Source organism: Zootermopsis nevadensis, unplaced genomic scaffold (genome assembly GCF_977971745.1).
Source record: "Zootermopsis nevadensis isolate Lab colony 2312 unplaced genomic scaffold, Znev_1.0 Znev_ptg000016l, whole genome shotgun sequence".
NCBI lineage: Eukaryota > Metazoa > Arthropoda > Insecta > Blattodea > Termopsidae > Zootermopsis > Zootermopsis nevadensis.
In genome coordinates, this window is record NW_028259148.1 from 8462076 (window position 1) to 8487566 (window position 25491).

At 38.3% G+C, this 25491-nt stretch overlaps 1 protein-coding gene across 11 annotated transcripts in view; it reads right to left on the reverse strand.

The window, feature by feature from the left end:
* unc-5 (netrin receptor unc-5) overlaps positions 1-25491 on the reverse strand; it is a 530640-nt gene that overhangs the window by 98353 nt on the left and 406796 nt on the right. For all 11 annotated transcript variants that reach the window (XM_087349613.1, XM_087349610.1, XM_087349612.1 and 8 more), the window contains one exon: positions 23116-23394. In XM_087349613.1, the coding sequence (XP_087205739.1) occupies positions 23116-23394 (279 nt within the window). The remainder of the gene's footprint in view (positions 1-23115; positions 23395-25491) is intronic.

Sequence of the window (25491 nt, forward strand, 5' to 3'; positions counted from 1 at the left end):
CGACCACGACAGCTTTCTTCCGTCTCCTTTACGGTTTACCATTTATCAATCATCCTAAAATCTGAGGACATGCAAACATTACGAGCTGTATTCCCAACTCATAATTCAGGTCATCGATTATTCCAGACATATTTTCAGACAGCCTCAAGTATATCATTATGGAAGAAATTATTTTTATCAATCTGTGAATTAATTTTGACAAGTTTTCGGAGTATTATAGAACATATTTTTCCAAATTTCTTTATAACTAAATCTACTGTGACACTTGCCTTAGACCTTATGTACAAACCGCATTGTAAATGCCTAAAAATAAACGAAGGGAAGTGAACGCTTTGAAGCAGCGAAGGGAAGTGAGCTTGAACCGAATCTGCAATCGGACACCGAGTAATTAAAATGCCAGCCCTTCATCATACAAAAAGGGTTTCATTTATCGGTTACCTGAACTTATAAGGCTTCTTCTTTTAATAAATGGAATGTAACGAGAAATTTTTAACGTATGTGGCGTACATATTATTATGCGACATATTTTCATACATATTTTCCACTTTTACTTTATGGATAATATAACACACGCATTCTACATATATCTTCTTAGGGGAAGCAAGTCGAGTAATTAACACATAAAGAATTCCAATTTTCCCCACATTTAGCCCGAAGCTAACCTTTGCACTCACCAAGGGTTTTTTTTACCGCCACGCATACTTTCTGCAACACAGCCCCTGAAGACAAATTACGACGTATACAGAATGAGAGGTGATGTTAAAAACTGTTGTTGAATTGAGCTGCGGTCGTAAAAGTTTTCTGGCAATATCTCGATAAAAATATGTAACAACACGCCCCACGATTTTCGACTTTATAGAAGCCTCGAAAATCCCGCTAACTAACGGTCAACTGCGGTAAAATACACAACAAAACAATTGATTAAAAACATTCTCCATTATGTGTAGGCCTAATGTCTACCCATTCATCTTTTCGCCGATATTAACAGAACTTCGTGTCCATGTTTTGGCATCGGAGGCCGTAAAACCTTCTGCTTTTAAATGTCCTATAATGCGTAATAACAACATCGCGGACTCGCGAACATGTACGGCGGGAGACACTAGCGCCACTAAACACACAATTTTGAAATAATGTATGGATAAATAGTATTTGTAAAATGCGCAACTATTAATGTATTTTTTATATAATTTAAAATAGCAACGTGGCAGACGTGTAAAAATTGTATTTAGCTTCCAGTTCGATATCGATAAGTATCGAACGATTCATTCGAGTCTGACATCTGAAATTTCGTATGGGGGCAGATCATCAGAACAGGTAAAAATTACACATGACGCACTGTTTTAAGTCAACAATTACGAGCACGGCAATAGAGAAATGTAACAATAACAACAAATAATATAGTCCATAATGTGTTTTCAGTTATAAGCAATTATGTCAAACGTGACTCGAGTTGAATTCGATTTTATGACAATCTCGGCACTACACCAAACCAGTATCTCATGAGCTACAATGCATTTAATTACTAGATTATAAACTGATATCAGTCTCAGTTGGTCCGCTATTGTGCCAGATGAATCTAATCAACATCCTACGCTTTTTTTCGTTGATTTCAATTTTAATATTATCCTCCCACCTACTCCTTAGTCCTTCTAAATGATCTCTTACATTCACGTAATCCTACATCTCATCTCCCCCACACCTGCTGTACGTTCAGTCGTCTTCCTTGATTTTTCGTACAGCGTACAAATTAAGAAATTCGGTACACAATTTTCTGCATTCATTCGTCAATGCTTCCATCTTAGCTACTCATCTATCTGAACACTGGATGAGACGATAATTCTGATGGGAAGAAATCGTCAAACTAACAGCTGTGACATCATCCCAGAGAATATAATTGTTACAGCACACTATGTACAAAATGGAGCCCAGAATATTTACCTGCAATGAATAGAATTTAATTAAGGCTTCCGGGAATGACTGTCGATGGTGTTATAAAATGTGCGACTGCTCGTAAAATAGCCAGTAGTCGGGACCCAGCAAAGCAGATGATCCAAGAGTTGGCCGTAAGGGACACATGCAGATCATACATATGACAGTCAACTACTAGCCGGGGGTATAATTAATTAATTCTGTAAGGTACTGAGAGAACATTTGGACCTATCTGAGACTAGGCGGCAGATCACACAACGAGGAGCTTCGTATTCTTCACCAACGATTACCAGACTTATAAAATCAAGGACGATAATATGGGCTCCACAAGTGACAATCACGTGGTAGATGAGAAATTAATGGATCTTAATTTGACAAAAAAAATCTGCGGTAAAAGAGACCACGTGGAAGACCCGTCTGTAGATGGAAGACATACTAAAACGAATATTAATATGGTTTGAAGATCTAGGATAGATTTATAAATTTATGGCGGGATTTTGTAAACGCGGTAACACGTTTTAGGATATCATAAACATAAGGAAATCAATTAGATACTATCAGGTTCTCAAAGCCCAAGTACGATGAGACAGTTACTTGTTTTACGTCAAGTAACAGATCACAGTCGCTTTCCACGAGGACTTCTGGAGGGAATCCCCTACACAGAGACCTGTATTTTATCCATAAAGAAATTTCGTTTCCGATACATCCGTATTTACATCCAGTTGCTATGTTAACAGCCTGACAACTCCTATAGACCACCCCTGTAATAAGTCATTCGCCTGAAGTGATTGCTTACATTTATTAGTCACTATGGCAGACACATGAAACCACAGCGGAATCGACCCATCGCTGTAACTAGACTGCCAACGGTTTGATGTCTTTTTACACCAGTTCACGGTACATCACGGACAGAAACGGTTATTTGTAATAGCCAGGCGCTATGTATGTACTGCAAATTGCTAGTGGACCCCGAACAACTGAAGGAAGATATTTAATTACAGTGGCGCTATGTTTTTTTTAAATAACACTTGTCAGTCAGCCATTTGACAGCTAACAATGTTCGATTTATCGATTAGCTGTATGCGATTTTAGAGATAAATCACGCCAGTATGCCACAACTACATTATAGGAAATATAATTGACATACGAAATTAAGCAGAATGGTTTGTTTACGAAATTATGCTCTGAAGAACACAGACTAGATACTGTTCATTTAGTAACAAGAAGAAAATAATGATTAATACTTATAATAAATATGATTTATAATGACGAAATCTAAATACATAGTACGAAAAATCAAATTATTTTTGTGGATTGCTTCATTCCACTCTATATGAAAGACGTTTTAGTAAGCAATCCTCGACGAATTGGTAACTATTCTGTGTGTTTTAAAAATTCTGGATATTGGTAACGACGAGCCGTGTCGTCATACAACACTTTCAAAGAGCGGGTAACATGAACGTAAATGCATGTTTTATACATTCAAAATAAAAATACTTTTTCTGTGTAACGAATCAACTGTATTTACACAAACTTAGTTACGTCCTACACAACATACGTCACTTTCATTAAAATCAGTTCAGCCGTTCATTTTTACCATTGCTTCCAAAACACACCATCTTTCTTGCCTCACCCGGTATATCATTACCCATTAATAAATAACAATAAATAATTTTCATTAGCCAACTAACAATTCTTGATATACGGTGAGAAATCTGATGTAATATTTCCATTACACTAAACCAAATATATCCTTCCAACCTGACAGTCCAAGCAAATGACACTGAGTTGTGGAGTTAGAACATTCATGCACGAAATGACACAAAGCAATCTCTAGATTTGTCTTTTCCTCTCATTCTCCACTAGTTTTATCTCCTCTCTCTTTTTGCCATGTCCCGGAAATTGAAAGAGTAACCAAACACATTGATGGAAACGAACCAAGTATTTCATTTCATTACATTCTTCAATGATTTAGTAGTATTGTTTCGGTTCTCTGCTCCTCGTTTCCCTCGTTGTATGTACGCAATTCTGTCCATTTCCCCATTCTGTGTGGATAAAGCTAAAACCAAAAAATGAGAGTATAATTTATACGGGGGGGGGGGGGGGGTGTAGCCTATGTGTTACTGTATTTTGAGACATGGAGGTAGATGCTCTAAATGCGGTTTAACTAGGAAGTGGCAGGAGAGGGGATGCGTCATAAATAACTGCGTGTGTGTATATATATATGTAAACGTACGCGCGTTCATCTCGCCAGCCTATTGCAAGAGTGTGGTTAAACTTGTCAATGAGTTCTACTCTTGCATTTTGTGAGGTCCACACGCTACGAAAAACCTTGATGCAATAAATAAAACAGACCGGTCGGAAATGCTAGATCCACCGTCGGGTGTAACCATGGTAACATCTACTTGGCCGTAAGCTGTGTTTTAATGATGTCCAGGAAATATGAACACCAGTTTGTTTGAAGCGGCTGTTACGATAACAGCAGTAGAAGGTTGATTCATCCTGACAGTGATTTGGTTCACGGTTGATTGCTTCTAAGAGGGCGGTGATATTTCGTAAGTGAGCAGAGGACAACGCATGCGTGCTGACAAGCCTGTTCGTAGCGCCAGAAACAAATTCATGGAATTTATAAACATGGAGTGAAGTCATTTTAAACATGTTGCCTTGAGAAAGGGTCGAATAACTGGCTTTTGTAAGCATTCATATTCCATATAGGCAGGATACTTTTTGACCAAGTCACGAATTTCCAAACAGAGTTTCTCGCAGACTCGTAGTCTTGTAGGTTGCCAGTGGTTAACAGCCCCCCCCCCCCCAAATGTTGGTAACACTGCACAGCGTCACAAATCAGATGACCATAAACCACTATTCTACAGCGGACAAAACCTCAATCTCACTGTAATATCTCTGCCTGTCACAGAATTAAAATCTTTTCATAACCTTCCTGCCTCAAGTGTTTTTCACATGCATTCGAATAGTTAAAACCCCTAAATAGCAAAGGCGAGGTTACGACGACGATTAAATCCCCTCGGTCTATGCCCATCCTTCGAAACGTAGTTATTTTTAAAGTTTTCCGATTTCTTGAGGAACATTAGAACAGGTTAGGGATAAGTCCATAAAACAAAATGGCGTTATAATCTGTCCACCACTTGAAACATCTGGTCTCTCCCCAACTTACACACGTTTTATAGTAGCTTGAACAGGGTCAGCTTTACCTGAGATAAGTCCCGATTAATGTTTCTTTTGGTTGCTTACACTTCCACTACGTGTCAGCACCCAAAAGTAAGATAAACATTAAAAGCAAATCAACGTGATCACTTTACCTCAGTTATAATTAAAGTCACCACCTTCTTCAACATTCTGTAACTGCATTTTGGACACACAGTGAGTGTAATTGTAGATTTCTGTGATTTTTAGAATAAACAGCGATCATTTCCTTAAATATCATTAACGAACCAGTCTTTCTAATGGTGAAATGCAGTGTTTTCTTTGAGGTAAGAACTGAAACTTTAAATATTATTGAGTGGTATTCGGCTTCAAAGGATTAAAATCAGTTATCAAGTCTGCGTTGATTCAAATAGGGAATCAATGCGATACATTAGTAGAGACGGAAGCTCGCTGTACGTCCTGGCTTTATTTATTGGTTTATTTAACGACGCTCAGATTATACAGCGCCCAATGGTAGGATGATTAGCCTGGGTTAGAGAGGGCATTGAAACATGTAGTCGTGGCCTGATTTAAGTTACTATCCCAGCAATTTATTGGAGCTACTGCGAATGCCAACCAGCACCATCAACCAGTATAGTCGATCTCGGGACGAAAACGAAAACCAGGACCTCCCAAAAAAGACGCAGGAGTAATCACCACTCGACCGCAAAGTTCTGTTCATTCCCGGAAAGCAGAATCTACTACAAGGCCTAAAACATTTTTAATTTTTTACTCAGGTCAGTGTTAAGTTTGTATCTCCCGTCTTCAAAAGCATCATCCACGTTCATTTAAAGAACACGTGAGTTGAGTAATGATTTATTCTCCTTCATTACAGCCTCTTCTGAGGCCACCTAACCGTCCACATCGCCCCTGGAACCTTCACCGCTGATTCATGCATTGCATTGCCCTGTCGTGTTATTAGAAGCTTGTGGCAGCCTTGATTAGGTTCTGTAGGTACTACCTGCCTTAATTCTAGAGTCAGACTCCGACGCGGCTTAGCTAGCAAATCCTCGGTTGGTGCTTGCCTCTTGATGACTCTTGAAATCCATCCTCCCTTTTATAGGAAACGTGTGGCCTGCATTCTGAGTTCCACCGCGTTCACTGAATCTGCCGGCTGGTCGGCTCGGTAATTTCATATTCGGGGAGAGAAGAACCACGGTGCTGGAGGGGGGGCGGGGCGGGGGGGCGCGCGGAGGGGATGGATACTAATTCTGACGAGAAAGTCGGAGGCAAGAAGTTTTAAACGAGATCCCGTGTTTTAATCATCCCAGTCGCCATAACGGGAGTAATAGGCCTACCGCAGTGTAACATACATAAATGCTATACAGGGTGATTCAAAATCCCCAAATTTGTAATGTGCGTATGTGATACCCAAGTCTCTTGCGCCACCAAGGACTCATGAATAATTTTGTACGATGTTAGAAACACTAGTATATATCACTTTCTTCAAGTTGATCTGCAGCTACGGGGTCCTAAGCTGTCTACAGAAACTGAAGGTTCATTACCGTTCATATAATCTCCCACTGTATCCTATCCTGAGCCAGACGAATCCACTTTCATCCTCACATCTTTTCGTTTTAATAATATACCACAATCTAAGCCAAAGTCTTCTTCCGTATAGTTCGAATGATTCTCTCATCTGTCCAATGCATGCTACATTCCCTGGCTATCTCATAATACTCCAATAGATTACGCGAATATTTCATATAAAGTATAAATCACGAAGCTCCTCAATGTAAATTTCTTATTTTACCTTCCCCTCTCTTCCTCTTTCTTAGGTCAAGAACATTCTCCTCGGACACTTTCATCGAAGTATATTATATTATGGGAATCGGAAACTGAGTTTCATTAGCACAAGATAAAACAGGTAAAATAAAATTTTCCATACATATTTAAGATTTCAGATATCAGACAGAACAACAGACAAATGTTTGTGTTTTGTAATAAGCAAATGTTTAATTTCTTATTTCAGCTGAAGTCATGGTACAATGCCCTATTGGTTAATCAAATTTTACATGTTAATAAAAACAGAAATATATTGTTCTTTCAGTGCGAATTCACACACATATTAAAATTTGAGGTTCCCAAAAGAAAAATACAGGATATCGTTAAATTTATGCCGTCTCACAAAACCACAGACACGTTTGATGAGAAATCAGTATGTGATATAAGTCTGTTTTCTGTTGAATATTTAATAAACAGCAGCCGACAGAAGCACAGAGGAAACATTTTGATTTTAAGAATAAAGTCAACAGAATGACAGAAGCTAAAATATAGGATGCTAATGATTTAATATAACACCAGTCATAAATTGAACAACGTTGCGGAGTCATCCACTTATCAATTCATGTCCTGTAAAGTTCTTCCAGGTACAGCTGCCCGCTGCAGAACGTCTACATAACATGCAATCGACTAATTAGATGGATGGATCGTCGGTAGATATCAACGCATCAGAAATACAAATTCCTTTAAAGACAAAACGTCCGGTTCTCACAAAGACGAATATGAAGATGGCTGTATTCTGAAAAACTGCGCCGTGTAGTGTGGCAGAAACTAACCGACGTTTCAGAGATGCTTACTGTCTCCATCATAAAACCTATCATCGAAGACAAGCGCATCATTTTCGTTTAAACTTTTGTACTGGACCTACCAAATACGAAGCCAGAGTGCTAAATACTCCGTTGCAAAGTTGAGGGATAAATAAATGGCATCAGTAACTGGTCTATTATTTATTCAAAGCTGTCTTCGTACAATGTAATTAATAACAAACCTCTGACAATGGACTAGGCAAGAACACCCAATGAGTTGTCTCGCTTCTACAGTCTCGTCTGCACAAAGGAACCCATGCAGCATCTTGATACAAATAGCTGACAGTTGCTCTACCTCCGCGTGTCTAACTAAAAGAAATCACCCTGCTTCTTTGATACACATTTCACCTTTTCCATTACGTGACATTATTCTTCGTTGCAACTCATTAAAAACGTCCCTCTTTATTTCTTATTTCTACCAAAGGAATGTTATTTGTGTAGCACATTATAATTAATTACAACCCTGCTGACGTCACAACGTCTCATCTCCCAAAGAAAATGTCTTCGTTTATTTTTCGCATAAACTTTGTAACCGGTGAAAAGACCTCACAAACCGTTGCTTGAAACAAACTAGCGAGTGAACCGTCCCGTCAAAGTTGACGGGTATAAAACATTTGTTGTTGTTCAAAAATGATACAATTTATTTCGAGGTTATCTTTAGAAATCGCGCATAAAAACACATGCTTTATAAAATTCCTCTAGAACAGGGGTTCTCAACCTTTTTCGCTGAGGTACCACTAAATTTAATGTAACACATTAAATGTACCACTAACCAAATGCGTTCAGGGAAAAACTTACTTATGTTAATATTATCTTTTGATTTTCTTACTTTGTTCGCGTACCACCGTAGTACGCATACCATAGGTTGAGAAACGCTGCTCTAGAAACTAAATTAAATGTGTAAACATCTTCACGGCCAGAGAAGCCGAATTACTGCCAAACTCGTAGACATAAAACCAACCGTTTGAATTTCATGCTATCAGAGCAGCCACAGTCAGAACTTCAATTTTTTCCACACTACGCAGACGATAAATTCGTAGTCAGACTGACAAACTCTTCTTCTCAGGAGCGGATACATACTCCGCCATTAATTCTAAATATATCGGTGTCTTGAGGGTTTGAGAACGATTAAAACTAAAATTGCTATCTTCATGTTCTGAGACCGTGTAGTCTTGTCTATAGATAACAGCGTTCCGTATTAAAACACTACCTCAATATTCAGGTTAAGAATCTACCCCCAAGATGAATAACACGTGACGCACGAGAAGGCTAGTTTTCTGATGAATTCAGAATGCAAAGAAACGGTTGTAGAGCGTCTATGTGAATTCAAATAGAATTTTAACACAGTCCACATCTACATACATGTTATAAAAGCTTATAAAATAACTTTTATATAATCTCATAGGTCATCAACCTGCTGTTTACTTAAATACATACGTAAAAACTTAATTTTATGTTCGAATAATGTTCGGGGCCTAATTTGTCAGATTCTTAACTCAGGGGAGCTAAGAGTCGCTCAGCTAGTCAATACATTTATTTCCTTTTGCGAAAACCGAAGATTCATTGCTATGTTCACTAAAGACAGTAAAATACGTCAGGATTTGTAAAGAATATAACATTTCCGTAATTCGGAATGCAAAATAAATCTGTATTTTCTTCATCATATTGCGTTATAACATTTTTCGACATATCCCTTATGAAACAGAAAATTTTGTATGTTTGTTTACTGTCGGTTACGTTTCTCAAAATTTAATCCAGTCCAGATCCTCACACTTTATTATGACACACTTCAATATTAGCCTAAAAACAAATCCTATCTTAACCTCAAACTAATGTGTTCCATCGCAGCGAGAGACCAACATTAACGTCCTTTTTAAAAATAATTATATTACGGATTTGTGTATTATAATCTTTACATTCTTGGAGAAAAATTATAAAAACCTAGCAGCAAATTTTTTTTATGTCGGGTTCAAGTAAAACGTCAGCCTACACTTTTTCGGGACGAAAATGATCTGACAGGTACACAGATAAGAACAATGTGAAATGAACATTTGCATTTTGGAGTCATCCTTCTACACCACAATGCTACCTGAGACACATTTGCGTTAGACGTGCGGGTTGCATTTTCAAGGCGCAGCAGTGACAGTGCGGTAAGCATTAATCCCCACGCGCATGCGCACACATACTGTCATATAAATCACATTTGTACATTTAAACGGGAGCCGTAAATGATTTATTCACGACACGGATAACAGTTGGGAAACATAGCAACAAGGTTACTCATGTAAACAGCATACCGAACTCTCCAAATACATGAATATACTGTCATGGCGACGAGATGGTGGATACATCTCAGCATTTTCTACGGTGAAAATATTGGTTCTGCTGCGATAATATCACCAAACGTTGAAGAGGAGTTAGACAGTTTGTGCTTCAGAAACATAATTTACTATTTATTAGATGACTTACGATTTGTCTGTACAAAGAAAAAATTGTGATACTATAAATAGGTCCAATGACCTTCATGGTTCGCATTGTAGTTACATGGCCATTTTTATTGGCCCACAGAAAGCAGCCGACGATACTAAACATTACAATCAAAACAGCGGACGTACAATGCACGTGTTCCTTTAGTAAGTAAACTCAACTGCTGTAAAAATCTGATGGACATTTCTAGTTAAATTCCGCGAAGAAACCTATGCGAGATAACTTACGTATTGTAAGCTGAAATGTGGAATGTGATTTTGATTCCAGAGCTTTTGGTAAATATTTATTTTGTGAATAAACATTTATTTATTTAACTATTCCGCTTAATTTATCACCAACTGATACAGAAATAAACAGAGTCTAGAAGTTCTAATACATTCGTCGAGACAACGCTTGTAATTACGTCACACAAATTGTAGTGTTTACGACAAGGCGAATGCAAAGAATTTAGATAACGCACCGAAACATAATATTTCACTGTTTCCGTCCTAACATCTTGAAACCCAACACCACAGACATCTTAACAAACAATTATTCAGCGCTGGCAACCGATGTTCGCGTGGGGTACATAGAACCGAAATTAGGGCGTGTTAGTTTCAGTGTGTGTATGTGTATAGAATCGAAAGTAGAGGTAGTATGTTTTTTGTGCTTGTGTGCTTTAAATGTTTTAAACGAGTTCCCGTAAAAAAAGAAAGAAACGTAGCTACCAACATACTAACATGTGGCCAACAGAAGGAAGAATAGGAACAAACGAACAGAGCTATACCACAAGCGACATCAACTCCTAGCTCTTGAATCTACCGTGCCGGTTCCTGAAAATGCAGACAGAGGGCTCTGTCCGCCCCCACTCGAATAATCGTAAGGGGCTAGTGAATTATGAATCCTGTGTTACTTTAGGGCAGGGATTCCCAACTTTTTCCGGGCCGAAGGCCAAATTCACACTCGCGACTCGCGAACCACTAGGTGAAAAAAGAGAACAATTTATTGAAAAATTCAAAGCATTTTATTAACAATGTGACTAAATTACTATTATATAAAAATTCATACATCAATTTAAAGGTTTTGATAAGGGTATTTCACGAAACTTATGTACTTGAGAATTGTCCTACATATGTTATTTACATTTAAAAAATTGTACAAACACATGACGTTTCGGAAGCTGGTTTTACGTCCATCACCAGGTAAAACCACACTACCCAACCACCTGGGCACAATTAGTCCGTGGTTTTAAATTTAGTTATTTTCCAATGGAATCAACTGGCCAGGTTGTATGGTTTTACCTGATGAAGGAAGCACAAGCAGTTTCCGAAACGTCGTGTATTTTTAAACAAGTACAATTTCAATTAATAGGTTAAGAAAACCGTCCAAGAATACGTATCAGTTTAGGTTCATATATCATTCAATAATTTGTTTTAAAAAATGAGTTACTAGTGAGATATTTGTCACTGTTCTTGTTTTATTTATCTTTTACTGTCTCGTTTAACTTCGGCTTTTGCTATTCGCATTCCACCCCCCTTTCATTAGCCTGAACAGTTCACATCGATAGGTAATGTTAAATAGTCATTACATTAACAAGCCGTGATTTCCGACATCAAAAAAGTAATTTTCATCATAAAGATTACTACAATAGTTCTTAAAAGAATAAAGCAGGCCGCACAAAACTCACAGGATGACGCAGTGTTAAAAACTCCCGCTTTAAAAATACTACACTTTCACTGTTTCTTGCTTTGAGGGTAGAACAAGGTACAAGAATTAGTGTCAGATAACAAAGTTCTGCGGAACATTTGGTTCTGAGGAGAATAAATTCAGGAAGCAATTTAGAACACACCTATTAGACACAAAAAATAAAAAAAGTGTGAGGGACCGGACGTGTCGATATAATCGATTCGAACCAGATGACAACTTCACCCGCAAATGGTACGTCTCGCTCTCTCAAACGAGGCTCTGGCCACCAAGTCACGGCGGCATCGCCATGAAGAAATGCCTATATCTGGAGGATCAAAGACGGAATCTCTATCAACAGACGAAGTCACTTATCGGTAGGCCAGTAACTTCTCATGGGTAATTACCCCTTTGATGTCAAGCTCGCCTAAATATGTCATATTTTAGACCTTACCGCAAAAATAGCCATATTTAACCATGACAACTGCACATAAAATGTTTACGAGGAAACCACCTGCAATACATGTACACGATCAAAATGGGGAGATATTTGGATAGATCTCGCGAAAATAAGTTCTGAGGATGGAAAACGGATTAAACTGGCTCAGAATCGAGTGGAAAGGCCGGTTTTAGTATCAACGCTATTTAAATTTTATGTTATGTTAACAGCTTTACTTCTTCTCCCCATTTAATTTAATATTTCTGAATGAAGAAATGAAAAATGACCAATGCTGTAGTTAAATGCCTTTTACGCGCAAATTCATGATTTTTATATTATTTGCCCATCTATGCCTATCTTACAAATAATCTCTTCCCTTCAGGATTCTTTATTAAAGAACAATATTTTTTTATCCCACACTTTATTTGAAATAAGACTACAAACAACCTAATCCATTAATGACTCTACCGAACAGTGTATTACCAATACTAAAGTCCATATTAAAGAAGCAGACAGGCAATAATATAAATATATATATTGCTAGTATGACGTACTACGACACAAGATCAAAGAGGTTAGAATTAGTGAGACAGATTCATCACTGAATTCAGAAAACACCTTTCAGTCTCCTGAGAAGGGACATTAGACAGGTTGAATTCGTTTCGAGTATGGATGGCTTTATCAACAGCTCACCCCACCATCCTGTTATTGTTTACGTTTCTGTAAACAGAAAGTCATTCATGCACACTAGCGTCAGAGGTACAGACAAACAGAGCCAATTATCTTACTCATAAAACACGTTTACATAGAAGCCAAACTCCGATAAACCGTTTACAAGAAATCTCACTACATTCATGATTAAAATTTCATTCAACAAATTACGCAAAGGAGAAAAAAAAAAATTCTGAATTTCCATAAGAACGAAGGCTTTACAAATATAATTATTAATAGAAGAACGAAACAAATTTTGGCTTAAAAATGTGAACGAATATTATATTCGTGTGTTATTTATATCTGACAGCCTACAACACATTGCTACTACGTTTACATGCTCGAAAATATTATAAAATAACTATCTGAGAAGGTCGCTGTTATGTGTACGAAATGAACGCATACAGGGCTGGCATTTCCTGTCTCTTTGTCTATTTGCATAATTAAACGTGAGAACAATGAACCGATAACATTGGTCAACACGTAAAATGTTATGAAAACGAAACTAACCAATCTTGACTAATTATAGGCTGCTGAATAGGAAAATCACATTAAAATGTGTCGATTGGCTCCTGTTTTCGAATTACGGTTGGGGTCTCATATTAGCTCTTAAAACGTGATCAGCTACAGTCACCCCGCTCTGCATTACGTGATCAGTTGTTGCCGCCTCAAATGCATCTTCAACTCTTGCAGAATTCCTCGAATCCGGCCAAGTACTGGGTAATTTATTCTCAGTTAACGGTTCTCTGCGAGATTCCTACTTCTTGCGCAGTATTTGTGTCGTGTACGATTACTATGCCCTGTGATTTCGTGAATAGTCCGGATAACTTCTGTCACGTTTGCTTCAAGAAAGTGTACTTTAACTCAAGACATAAAAAAGGCTTACTAATTGCACTTCTGATGTTATGTATTCGACCAGGACAAGAACTGGGTTCCACACACATGCTGCACTACCTGTTCATCAAAACTCAACGCATGGGTGAATCGTAATGCACGATCTATGCCTTTCGCAGTGCCCATGGTGCGGAGGGAGCCAACAAATCTCACTACAGACTGTTACTTCCGTGTTGTGTCTACTATTCGAAAGGGGGTGAACTACTACCTATTCCTGAACCACCAGAAAGTTTTTCTGTAGACTCTGGATGAAGATGAAGACATTGATGACGTTCATGTTGAGCTTGATATATACGAAGAAGTACAGCAGCCGCCTACAATTTTGTACAAGCCCCTATCCTTCTGAACCACATAAGATCGCAGAAAGTGAGCTTAATGACCTCATCAGCGACTTCGAACTGTCGAAGAATAAGGCAGAGCTTTTGGCCTCGAGGCTACAACAGTGCAATCTTCTAGGTCACTTTGTGAAAGTGACTCGAAATAAAGACTGATAAATTCTATCAAACAGAAGGTGAACTCATTGACTTCTTATGGAAAACTGGGGTGCAACGTGTCATTTAAGATGCATTTCTTGCCCTCACACCTGGATTTCTTCCCGTCAAACTGTGGTGCCTTCAGCGACGAACATGGTGAGCGCTTTCATCAAGACATCTCAGCGATGGAGCAAAGATACAAAATCAAATGGAGTGCCGCCATGTTAGCCGATTATTGTTGGATGGTGAAAAGGGATGCTCCAGTAGCTAAATACAAGCGAAAGTCGAAAGGCACCGTGTTTGACAAAGATATGTTCGTAACTATATCGTACTGCCATATAACTAAAAAATACCTTGTATTAATGAAACAAATTAGTTTTTTTTCGAAAACAAGAGCCAATATCAGCACTATTTCCGTGTTTAGTTCCCCAAAATCTATAAAGTAAACTTACTTTCATGCCAATAACAAGAAATTACCCCAAATTTGTTGCACAGTGTAATCAATAAAATGTGACCGTAATCCCTAACTTTGATAACTACAACGTAGTCGTGGCCTTTCCAAAGAATCTACAAACTTTGTTCGAAGTACTAAAAAAACATAACAATATTTAGAGAATTGCCTATATAGATACAATAGCACATTATTAGAAATGCTGTGAAAAACCATGGCAATATTAAGGAGGAGTATAAAATGAATCTATACCATTTTCTTCAAAATACAGAGAAAAATCATTTCAGTATTTATGAATTGGCCTATACAAAGATACTATAATACTTTCTTCGAGTTAATGAGAAAAACCACGTCAATAATTCTGTTTATATGTAATCAGGATATCTTGTATCGTGAAAGGCAGCCGGATACAAAGCACGTTATCGTTCGTCTATTACAGCTATTAACAGGACCTGTGATGACCATTAAGGCGTAACATGTCTTAAATTAGACGTCTTTGAACGTCACACCCCGGGCTTGCGTTTTATTAGGATGTATTTCTTTAATCTAATAAAAGAGCAGGGAACAAAATGGATTACTTTCCTTTAGTTTAACAAGTGTATTTGTGGCTACGACGACATAAAACCCTTCCAGAAACAAAAGAAGCGAACACAAAATAGAACTGGGCCATGAAGCCCATGTTGACGACGGTGTACACTAAGTATAAAAGGTAGCTAGCCCGGGCTTCGACTCTAATTTTCAGTAAATTGAGTGCAACTGCCCAGGTCTTGAACTTATCAACAAGGTCAAGCGAAGGTGACCTACGAAACGCCGTAAGGTTGTCACAAGAAACAGCACAAGAAATTGCTGGAGGAACTTTCTCGCAGAGTTTAAAGTTCGCAGGAGTTATTTTGTGATTTACAGTAACACTTCGTTCAATCCACTTCCCTTTACCCAACTTTCATTCAAACCAGTTCTTTGCGGGAAAAAAACTACCTTCAGAAACTTTGAATCGCGATATATACTAGAAACGTTTCATGTTTACCGACTCACATGCCGATAAAAATAAATACCACTTCAGTCTGAATGGATAAAAACATAGGAAGTTAAGTTTTGGACTTAACCAAACAAATGGACGACTTCAAAGCAGTAATAGAATCAACTGTAGTTTTTGGTTGAAGCTGTAAGTTCACTTGAACTTGGTTCAATAGATGTACCGCGAGGGAACATCCTAAGTGTGTCCAGTATTTGCGTTGTGTCCTACTTGTTATGGGTCTCCGTCGGTATCACGCAAATCATTGGATAAAATGTGCAAGTGCAAAAGTGTACTATGTAGAAATCGGATATGTCGGCTGCTAATAGGCAATGATAGACACACGATGAGGGGGTGGGGGGGGGGGTTAGAGTCGTTACAGGAAGCAGAACAACGGGTTATTAAAAATAACATATAAATAAAATTTCAAGAGAGTTTTATAAACAAACAAACAAGACATGTATTGTAAGATTTGAGGTTTTCACAGCGGTGAGTATGAAGATTTCTGTCTTCTGGGTTGTTGCGCTGTGTAGTCTGGTCGATGTTAACCAACGTTTCAGAGGTCATACTGCCTCCGTCATTAGGATGAATTCATCGTCCTGATGACGGAGGCAGTATGACCTCTGAAACGTTGGTAAACATCGACCAGACTACACGGCGCAACAACCCAGAAGACAGAAATCTTTAAGACTGGTATTACTAGTTTTGTGTCAAAGTTGGTAAAGTGTAGGAAATTAAAAGTCAAGAGCTTGGGTATCCTCAAATGCCACAACGCCTATCCCAAATTTCAACCAAATCCTTCCAACGGGACGATAACAGATTTTATCACATGACCTCTAAAATTTGAGTCGCGAATGGTAACTACACGCAAGCAAAGTTCAGTTATCATCAGTCAACAAACAGAACACTTTACAAACAATTAATTACACTAGTAGGCTCAATTATTACGCGTTGGTGATATGAAAATTTAAAATTACTTAGGTGCATGAGATGAAATCCAGTATTTTCTCGACTGAAATAAGTTGGTACCTACTTCATGAACATTTCTCCCGAAGGGCCATACATCTAATTTAGAGAAATACCCACACTATTCGTCTTACCCTATTTCATTCCTCATGACCAACCCATCCTGCAACCGCACCAACCCAGCGATTGCCGCAGGGTTTGCAGCTCTTAAACACTTGCAGTTTATGTAGAATTTCAGATTTTTACCGTATCGACCATGAATATGACAAGACTTCTGTGTTCTGTAGTCAGTTAGACGTTTACCGACGTTTCAGAAGTGCTCATTACCTCCACCATCAGGGCGGTGATGGTGGCAGTAAACACATATGAAACGTCGCCAAGAAGACAGTCGTCCTCGTTTGTGACGTACCTTCGTTTCTCAAATATAGACAAATGTCACGTACCCACAAAATTATTTCATTCATCACTGTTCGGACAAGAATTTCATTATAAAGCTCAATTCTAGAATCCATTTACTTGCAGAACGCTCCAAATTCGTCATATGTCAAATCCTGCTTCTGTCTCCTAGCAAACTGAACCACAGTTCTACAAAGTGTAAATGAAGTTCTCCCGTTCAAGACTCCAACAAGATACAGAATTCCATTGAAATGCCACTAAGATTCCTCAGAACACAAGTATCGGTTTGCTGAAATAATGGAAATACTTGCAAACACATTAATCATCCTAGACAACTGTAACATTGTACCCGGGAAACGAAAGTGTCTTTGACAGCATTTCTAGTCGTCCGCCCACTTCAAAATTGTCACAAAATTACGTACAAAATCCATTCGGCTTTAGAACGGTCTTCAGCTAATGTTCATGTCACAAACCACAAAGTTCGTCGTCATGTACTGCTGGTAGGCCAAATATTTCACCATTTCTGCTAAACAATGAGAATAAATTAAACACAATTCAATATTCAGACTTTTCTCTCTGTACGAGTTCATCATCAGATTACTTCGTTTCACTGTTTCTGATTCTACCGGAGCCATAGCTGACTTGCGTCGCATTAGCTGCGAACCCGTGAAGCCACTCGACTGTAATGTCCCATCGTTTGAACGCGCGTCATTGCGATATGGAAATTACGCGTCACAAAACGACTAGAGCACAGTTCCTGTAGTATAAACAATATAAAATTACAACTGAAAAGCTCTTGTTTCTAAAATGAAGATGCGCCCCATCTATTGTTCATTTCCAGAACATTTGAGCCTCATGTTTGTCGCTCGATTTTAAACGAAGTCTCTTGCTATGCATGAGAAGCATTTATTTTCTCTTTCCATCGACTGTTTGCTTTGTTTACGAATTTCGTGTGCGTACTCAGAATGTAAACGGTTGAATCTCTGAAACAAATATACGTATTCATGCTTTACAGGTGCAGGGCATGGTAAGAAATGCATAGTCAATTAACAGCCACTCAATAAAATCATTTCATTGCTGAGAATATCGAAACTAAACACAGAGCTTATACTGACAAGATGTTCCTTCCAGAATTGATTCAAAAAGATACTGTTCCTATCCACCAGATTTATAATCGGTTGGCACTGGTACCAATCTGAGTAATGTAAGTTCATAAACGAGCAAAGAAATGTAATGTAGTTCATGGGTTAATGTAACAAAGCAGCATACAAAAATGAAAATCAACACAACTTTGATTAATTTTGAATTATAACACAATTTAATGTGTTCTGCTGCGTTACACAGACACACGTATAGAGTAAGCAATGAATTAATTAAAATTCTTTTGTTTCAGTGCATTTTTTCCACATAGCAACATATGAAAATTCAAATTAAGTAACGTATAACAAGAAATTAAAAAACCTCGCTTAATTAAAGAATATAATAATATTTATTCTTATGAAACATACTTTGCTGAGTTGCATAGAAGTTCATTACGTGGTATAGATAAGAAATTTATGTACATAGCAGGTCGCGGAAATAAGCAAACATCAATTGCCTATCATATATAAATGTTTTACTATATAACACAACAGCATATTAATAAGACTCTAATTACCATTATTGTTAGTATACCTTAACATTGTGGTGCGATTGTTTGGGGGGGGGGGGGGAGCCTTTCCTCAGGACCTGACATCTAGACCTGGAATCGTCACCGGAAATTTGGCTCAATCCTTCGGAGATGACACAGCAAAACGTTTCGTCTGATCTTAAGCAAGGAGGCTTACATGAGACTACACATGAAACTGGTGAAGTCAGAAGTAAACAAAACATTCACCGACTGCAAATCGAAAGGACGTCTCGTGAGGATAAAATATGCGGGCGACAAGATTACTCAGATCTAAAAGAACAAAACCGTCCTTCTACTTGCAGATTGGAGTGTGGGAGTGACCGTGACAGTAATGTCGAAGAAAATGTCGTATTTACGATGTGTAGGTGTCCAGGATGGGACGTAATAATAAAACTGTTCGTATGAACTGAAACTCCCGACATGAACCGCAGGGATTTTGTATTTTTCTCATCCGTATTCTGCAACCGATCCTATGACGAATGAAAGCTAAATTACAGTAGTGACGAGATTTAATATTTTCACGGCGAAGAAAATGTGAATCGTGGGAAGTGGTTAGCAACGTTTTGAAGGAAACCTGAAGATGGACGCCATAAATATTGCTGGCAGCAACCTACTTGTAAGAACTGATGTTTTCACGGCCGTGAGTCTGATGATAGCCAGAAGACAGCCATCTTGAGCAACTTACTTGATCACATGGCGTCATATCCCAGCTGAGCCGATGCTTCTGTGTAGCAACTGACAAAATTCAAAAGTTTTGGAATGTTAGATTACATGTTTAAATCTTGTTTAGATAAGCTTTTATCTTCAATTAATTTATTCATGAAGATTAAAAGTAACGTGGCTCTGAAACAGAAAAACAGAAATCCCTCAACTGCGAAGGATACTGTCCTGAAAAACAGCAGTTGGTAGGACTGCGATCGTCGTTGCGTCAAATCAAAACAAAGCAGTCTGTTGGATGCAAACCACAGATTTTTTCATGTGTACACAAAAAGCCGCGCAAATATAAAATCAAATTCACCTATCGGAGAGCTGGATACAAATTCACAGATACCTGAATCCCCGGTTGGTAGTAATTGTTGAACTAAATACATGATTTCGTAAGGTAAATTTGTCCCACTATACACCATATATGCATTTTTCTTAACCTCGGCACTAGATGGGGATAAGCGGTTAGCGTCACGCCCCGGCCGAGCTTCAATTTTACTTTCAAAGCCTGTGATAGGCCACATATTAAATTTCACAACAGTGTCTGATGCATCCAGAAGTTAGTAAATGCATTAAATGTACTCTGTTTTCAACAGCATCGAAGGATCCCTGAAACTAGTTTCCTGTCTTCGATATCAAAACACTTACTGGGTAGCTACACGGCTTCAGATTTACATATAATGCTACTCCTTTCTTCGACCCACGCAGAGTCTCGAACGGAGTAGCAAAACAGACTCGAAGTCAAAGGGTGACGTCACGGAACTATATTTCCGGACTGCCCTCAAAAACATGACGGATTTTTTTTCTCAGTAAAACTATGTCCAGTTCCTGACCAGAAAGACGAAGACAATGCTTTGTTTGGCATCCAGAATACACGTCATTGCGTACCGGAAATGAATACACGAATCAGAAATAAAGTCTTAGAAACTGAAATGTAACCCACCTTTTACAATGAATCCGAAACTTACAAGTGTTAAGACATTGCCTTCAACAACATATGACAAAGCTCACAAAAGCGATTAGTCTTAAAACGAAAGGTACAGTATTATATTTTATGGCTATGCGGGATTTAAACTGTCCTTGGAAAAGAACCATTTACAAGACACACCTCTCCCAAAGCCAAACAAATTACCAAACAGCTTTTTTTTATATTTGTTGCTAAACAAATTATTCATTCATCCAGGTGCAAACATGGGTTTTACATTTCCTTCTTCTAAAACGATTTCTCTTATAAACAAAGGTTGTACTATAAAAATACATCATTAAATTTCACGTCTTCTAAAGCTTATTTGTATAACCGCAGATAACTACAAACAACCCACCATTCACAAATTATATTATCGTCCAAGTTACGACTGTAAACGTATTGCCCCGAATCACCAAACATTCATCAGGGAAAAAAAGATACTTTTTGTAGCTTAAGTGCGTCATGTTTGTGTTGAAATCGATTATATATTTATTATCGCAGTCTATACACAAATGTATTTAAAATGTTGTTGTTACTGTTGTTGTTGATACTGTGTATTTAGTGAGCAAGTATTCTTCCGTGTCCAAGCACTGTAGCCTTCCATAACGTTTTGAGCACATCTCAAATTCAATGTGGCACAAGAATAAATAGATGAGAAAATGACAGGTCACCTCTACTGAATTTAAAACCGAAAAGAATACGTGACATAAACATTCTAGAAATTCTACTAATATCGTCTTCACATGCTGTATCCAATTCTGTAGATAAAGAGAGTTATTAGAGAGATGAAATTCGACTCACGTCTAGTCGAATGGTGGAAAAGACGTTCGTGCATCCAACAGGCGGTAGAGCACTTGCCAGCCACAAGGCGGTCTTCAACAACCAGGACATAAATAATGCATACGATACCACGCAGTCATAAACAACAGTGCCGTTGAAGCGATAACAGTGGTACCAATTGATCAAGGCGAGGAATTTTGCAGGTGGATACCCAGCCGCAGTGTGTTTCATTCATCAGAAAGGAATTCTCGTCCCAAACCCAACCTACCCTCTGTCACGACCATAAGTCTTAAGAACTATGATAGTTAAATAACAGGACTGCTAGTTTATGAAGCAACTAGAACACTGGTAATTATGATTACGATTAAGGAGATTTGTCAAACAGAAAGTATTTTGATGGTAAAATTACGAGGGAAAAATATAACTACGCAGAATCGTAAGCAAGATCGTTGGAGTAATCCAAGCTCCAGGGAATTATATTTACTGGTGTTGAGACCTGGGGTCTTCCAGTTCGACGCACAAATAATATATACATAAAACAGTATAATTCACTCATTCAAGAAGTCAATCAAAATATTTCGATAATCCACTTCCCGAACATTTACGACGCCCTATTCATTTAAAAAGGCCTAAGTTTGAACGGACAACTGATTACTACAATACAAGAAAGCAACTTCCTACACAGGATTTTCGGTAACGCAAATTTGGACACTGATCATACCTGTTTTCGTCCAGTGTGACTTTTAACGTCCGCGAAACTACAAGTCTCCTTGAGTGTGCCCAATTTTGAATCACCTCAAAATGACGAAAGAATTAAGTTGGATATTGCAATTTCATTTCCAGAAAAGCCCCCATTTCTAACACAAACATTTAAAATAGTGTATAAACTAGACACACGTAATTTGAAGGTAAAAGACGCTCGCTAAACCAAACGATCAGAAATCTCGTGCAGGCCCATACAGAATCAGTCCGGTTATTTAACTTTCAGACCTCACATGATTTGCCTCCGGGCGGTTTATTTGTCCTCGTGGAGTCCGACATCGACAACACAAGATACAATACGTGCAGAAATTTTATAACACTTGTCAAATTATTATCTGTTTCTACAAACATATAATCAGTATACCTATGCCAATTTATTTTGCAGAATATTAAATTAAGTTCCGCAAAACCAATTAATACAAACAAAATATAATTACTGAAACAGCGATAAAGGGTGTTGTCTCCAAACTCGGACAGTTTTCTTTGCGTGTTTTCCACTTAGGTGCAGATACTTTAAACTTTGCCCTAAATGATTAGATTCAGTTCTGTAACTGAAAGATAAAGCTATTCCTCACGCCATTCTGATTACTAAGCGGTAAAACTATAAGAATATTCCCACCCACCAGAACAGACCATGTGACCAAATTTTCTTTTTGAAAAGTATGCCCCATATACAAAGAAATAGCCAAGCCATATCCAACCATCACTGAGTAAGTTCAGATCAAAATCGTTGACCCATTTTCTGAGTTATGTGAATTAAATAATCATATTCATAACAACGGTGATTAATAGACATTCTAAAATTAAAAAACCCCTTAAGATTAATACTATCGATGTTAATGACCTATAGAGACAGGGAACACGTCTGAAACGTCGGTAAACTTCTACCAGAATACACGGCACAACCACCCAGAAACAGCTTTTCATCACAAAATGTCTGAAGGTACTGAGAGAAAACGCAAGCTTCAGTTTTACAGATGAGTAATTCCATTGTAAACACTTGCCGCAAATCCCACTCACCGTATACAGTAAGCAGCGCTGGCTCGCTTACGCGCCTGGCTGCTACGTTCTCCGCAACACACGTGTAGTTGGCAGTATCCTGCAGGCGCGCCTGTCCCACAAGCAGGTGTCCCTCGCTGGACACGATGAGGTTCGTGTCAGGCTCTAGTGGGACACCGTTCCTCAGCCAGTACACGCGAGGAGGTGGGACACCCGGGGGCGGGTGACATCGCATCTCCGTCTGGCGGTCCAGCTCCACCGTCTGCGAATATGGCGGCGAGTCGAACTGCTTCTTGAGGTCTGCAAGGACAGAGAACAGCGATGAATGCGCTTTGTTCCTGACATTAAGCAAGTGACTACAGTGAGTTCAAACATGAATATTTGAGCACACTAAGAGGTTTTGGACTTACGACGTCGGACAGTAACTCCATCACAAAAAATAACAGGCAGAGAGGAATAATGAAAATGCGGGAAGATTAGAAGTAAATATTTAAAGAGGAAAGGAACGAAAATATAAAAGAAAAATAAAGATTGGAAGGCTGAAAAGGGATACAAATAAATGAAAGCGGAAGGAAGATGACAAGAAAGGAGAAAAGGACGTAAATAAATCAGTCATAAATAATTGATAACAGTGATTCAAGTAAAATAAGAGAAAAATAGCCGAAATAAAGGCGACAAACAGGATTTTATTAGAACTAGGCTTTTATATCTCCAAATAAATGAATCTCCCATTTCAAAACATAAGACAATCCAATTATTTACAAGGAACACGAGGCTCGTAACATCTGTCCGCCTCATAAAGCCAAATTTCACATTATTATTGTCTTTACGGCGAAACATCAAACAGTAAACACAAAACACCTCGTCATGTGGTCAAGACACTTCTTGAAACTTCCTGAAACCTACAATACAACCTAACTATAAATTATCCTGATCTGCATTTGTAAACACAAATATGGCTGTCTTCGGAGTTGTAGTACCGTGTATAGTCAGGTAGAAGTTCACCGACGTTTCAGAGGTTCTTGCTGCCTTCCATCATCTAAACGCTCTGATGATGGAGGCAGCAAAGAGCTCTGAAATTCAGAACACAGCAATCTTCATACTCACCGCCGTGAGAAACACAAATCCTACTTTTTGTAATCTACCTTACGCGACAATATAGGGACCACACTTCGAAATACAAAGTAAGATAAGTTAGACTAACAGTTTTGTAAGAAGCACTTGTACATCAGGTGTAACATGAACATGAAATTTCGCTGCGTTATAATAAATATAAATAAATACAAAAATATACAATGGAATCTATCTTTAGATTGGTAGTACAATTGTAAACACTATACAAATAATTAAGCTTATCAAATAACATGCAAATCGGAGCATTATTGCTCTGAATCATTTCAATATGCAATGGAAAGAAAACAATAATCTAACTGCATTCGCTGAAAGTGTAAACAGCGATCAGGGCAGATGTTCAGGTGCTTTGGTTAGCTTACAGCGTAGTAAAAAAACGTCGTCACTAGGTCCAGGAAAAAATATAAAAATCTATCAGTATACTGACAACCAGACAGTTAAATATTGGACGAGAATTAACTCCCGAAACGTCGTATACATCAATGTGTAACGTGCAGCATATTATTGCTACTCGCATAACAGAGTTTTAAGAAGCAAAGTCGTACTTAAACAGCTGTTCAACAAGTCAGATCCTCCCACCAGATTGCCTTAACATCCATTTTAATATTATCCTACCATCTACGCTAACGTCTTTTCAGGTGGTATCTTCAGGAATTCCATCGAAAATTCTGTAAGCATTCCTCAGCTCACCATAAGCACAAAGGTATTTTTGCCCCACCCATCTCATCCTGCCTAATCTAATCATCTTAGTATTATGTGAAGAGCAAAATCTCTGCAGCTCCTCACACACCATCCGTGTGTCTCCTTTTACTTCATCTTTCATATATCACCACCCGTTTGTAATCCCTTCGTGGACAAGGCCCCAATACGCCAATGGAATCTCAATATTCGAGATTCTACCCCGAGTCAGCAATCATAATTAAGACTTGGCTTGGACCAATATATCTATAAAACCGCGAACCACGCCCTTCCTGACCTCTGCAGTCCACACCTGTAAGCATCAATATTAATTCACGCTGACAACTTTCATAAAACTAAGGAAATTATAATTTTAAGGTACACCAACGAAACTTCAAGCACGATAGAACTCAAAGGCTCTGAAGTGGTGCAGTGAGGAAGCCTTGTAACTTCAGGGTGTCTCCCACCCCCACTGACCCCGTAGACAACCAATAACGCGTCGCTTACCACCAGTATTTAGTCAATAACAACCTACACAACCGCCCGTCTCCATATAATTAAGGACGCCAAAACACACTTATTTAATAT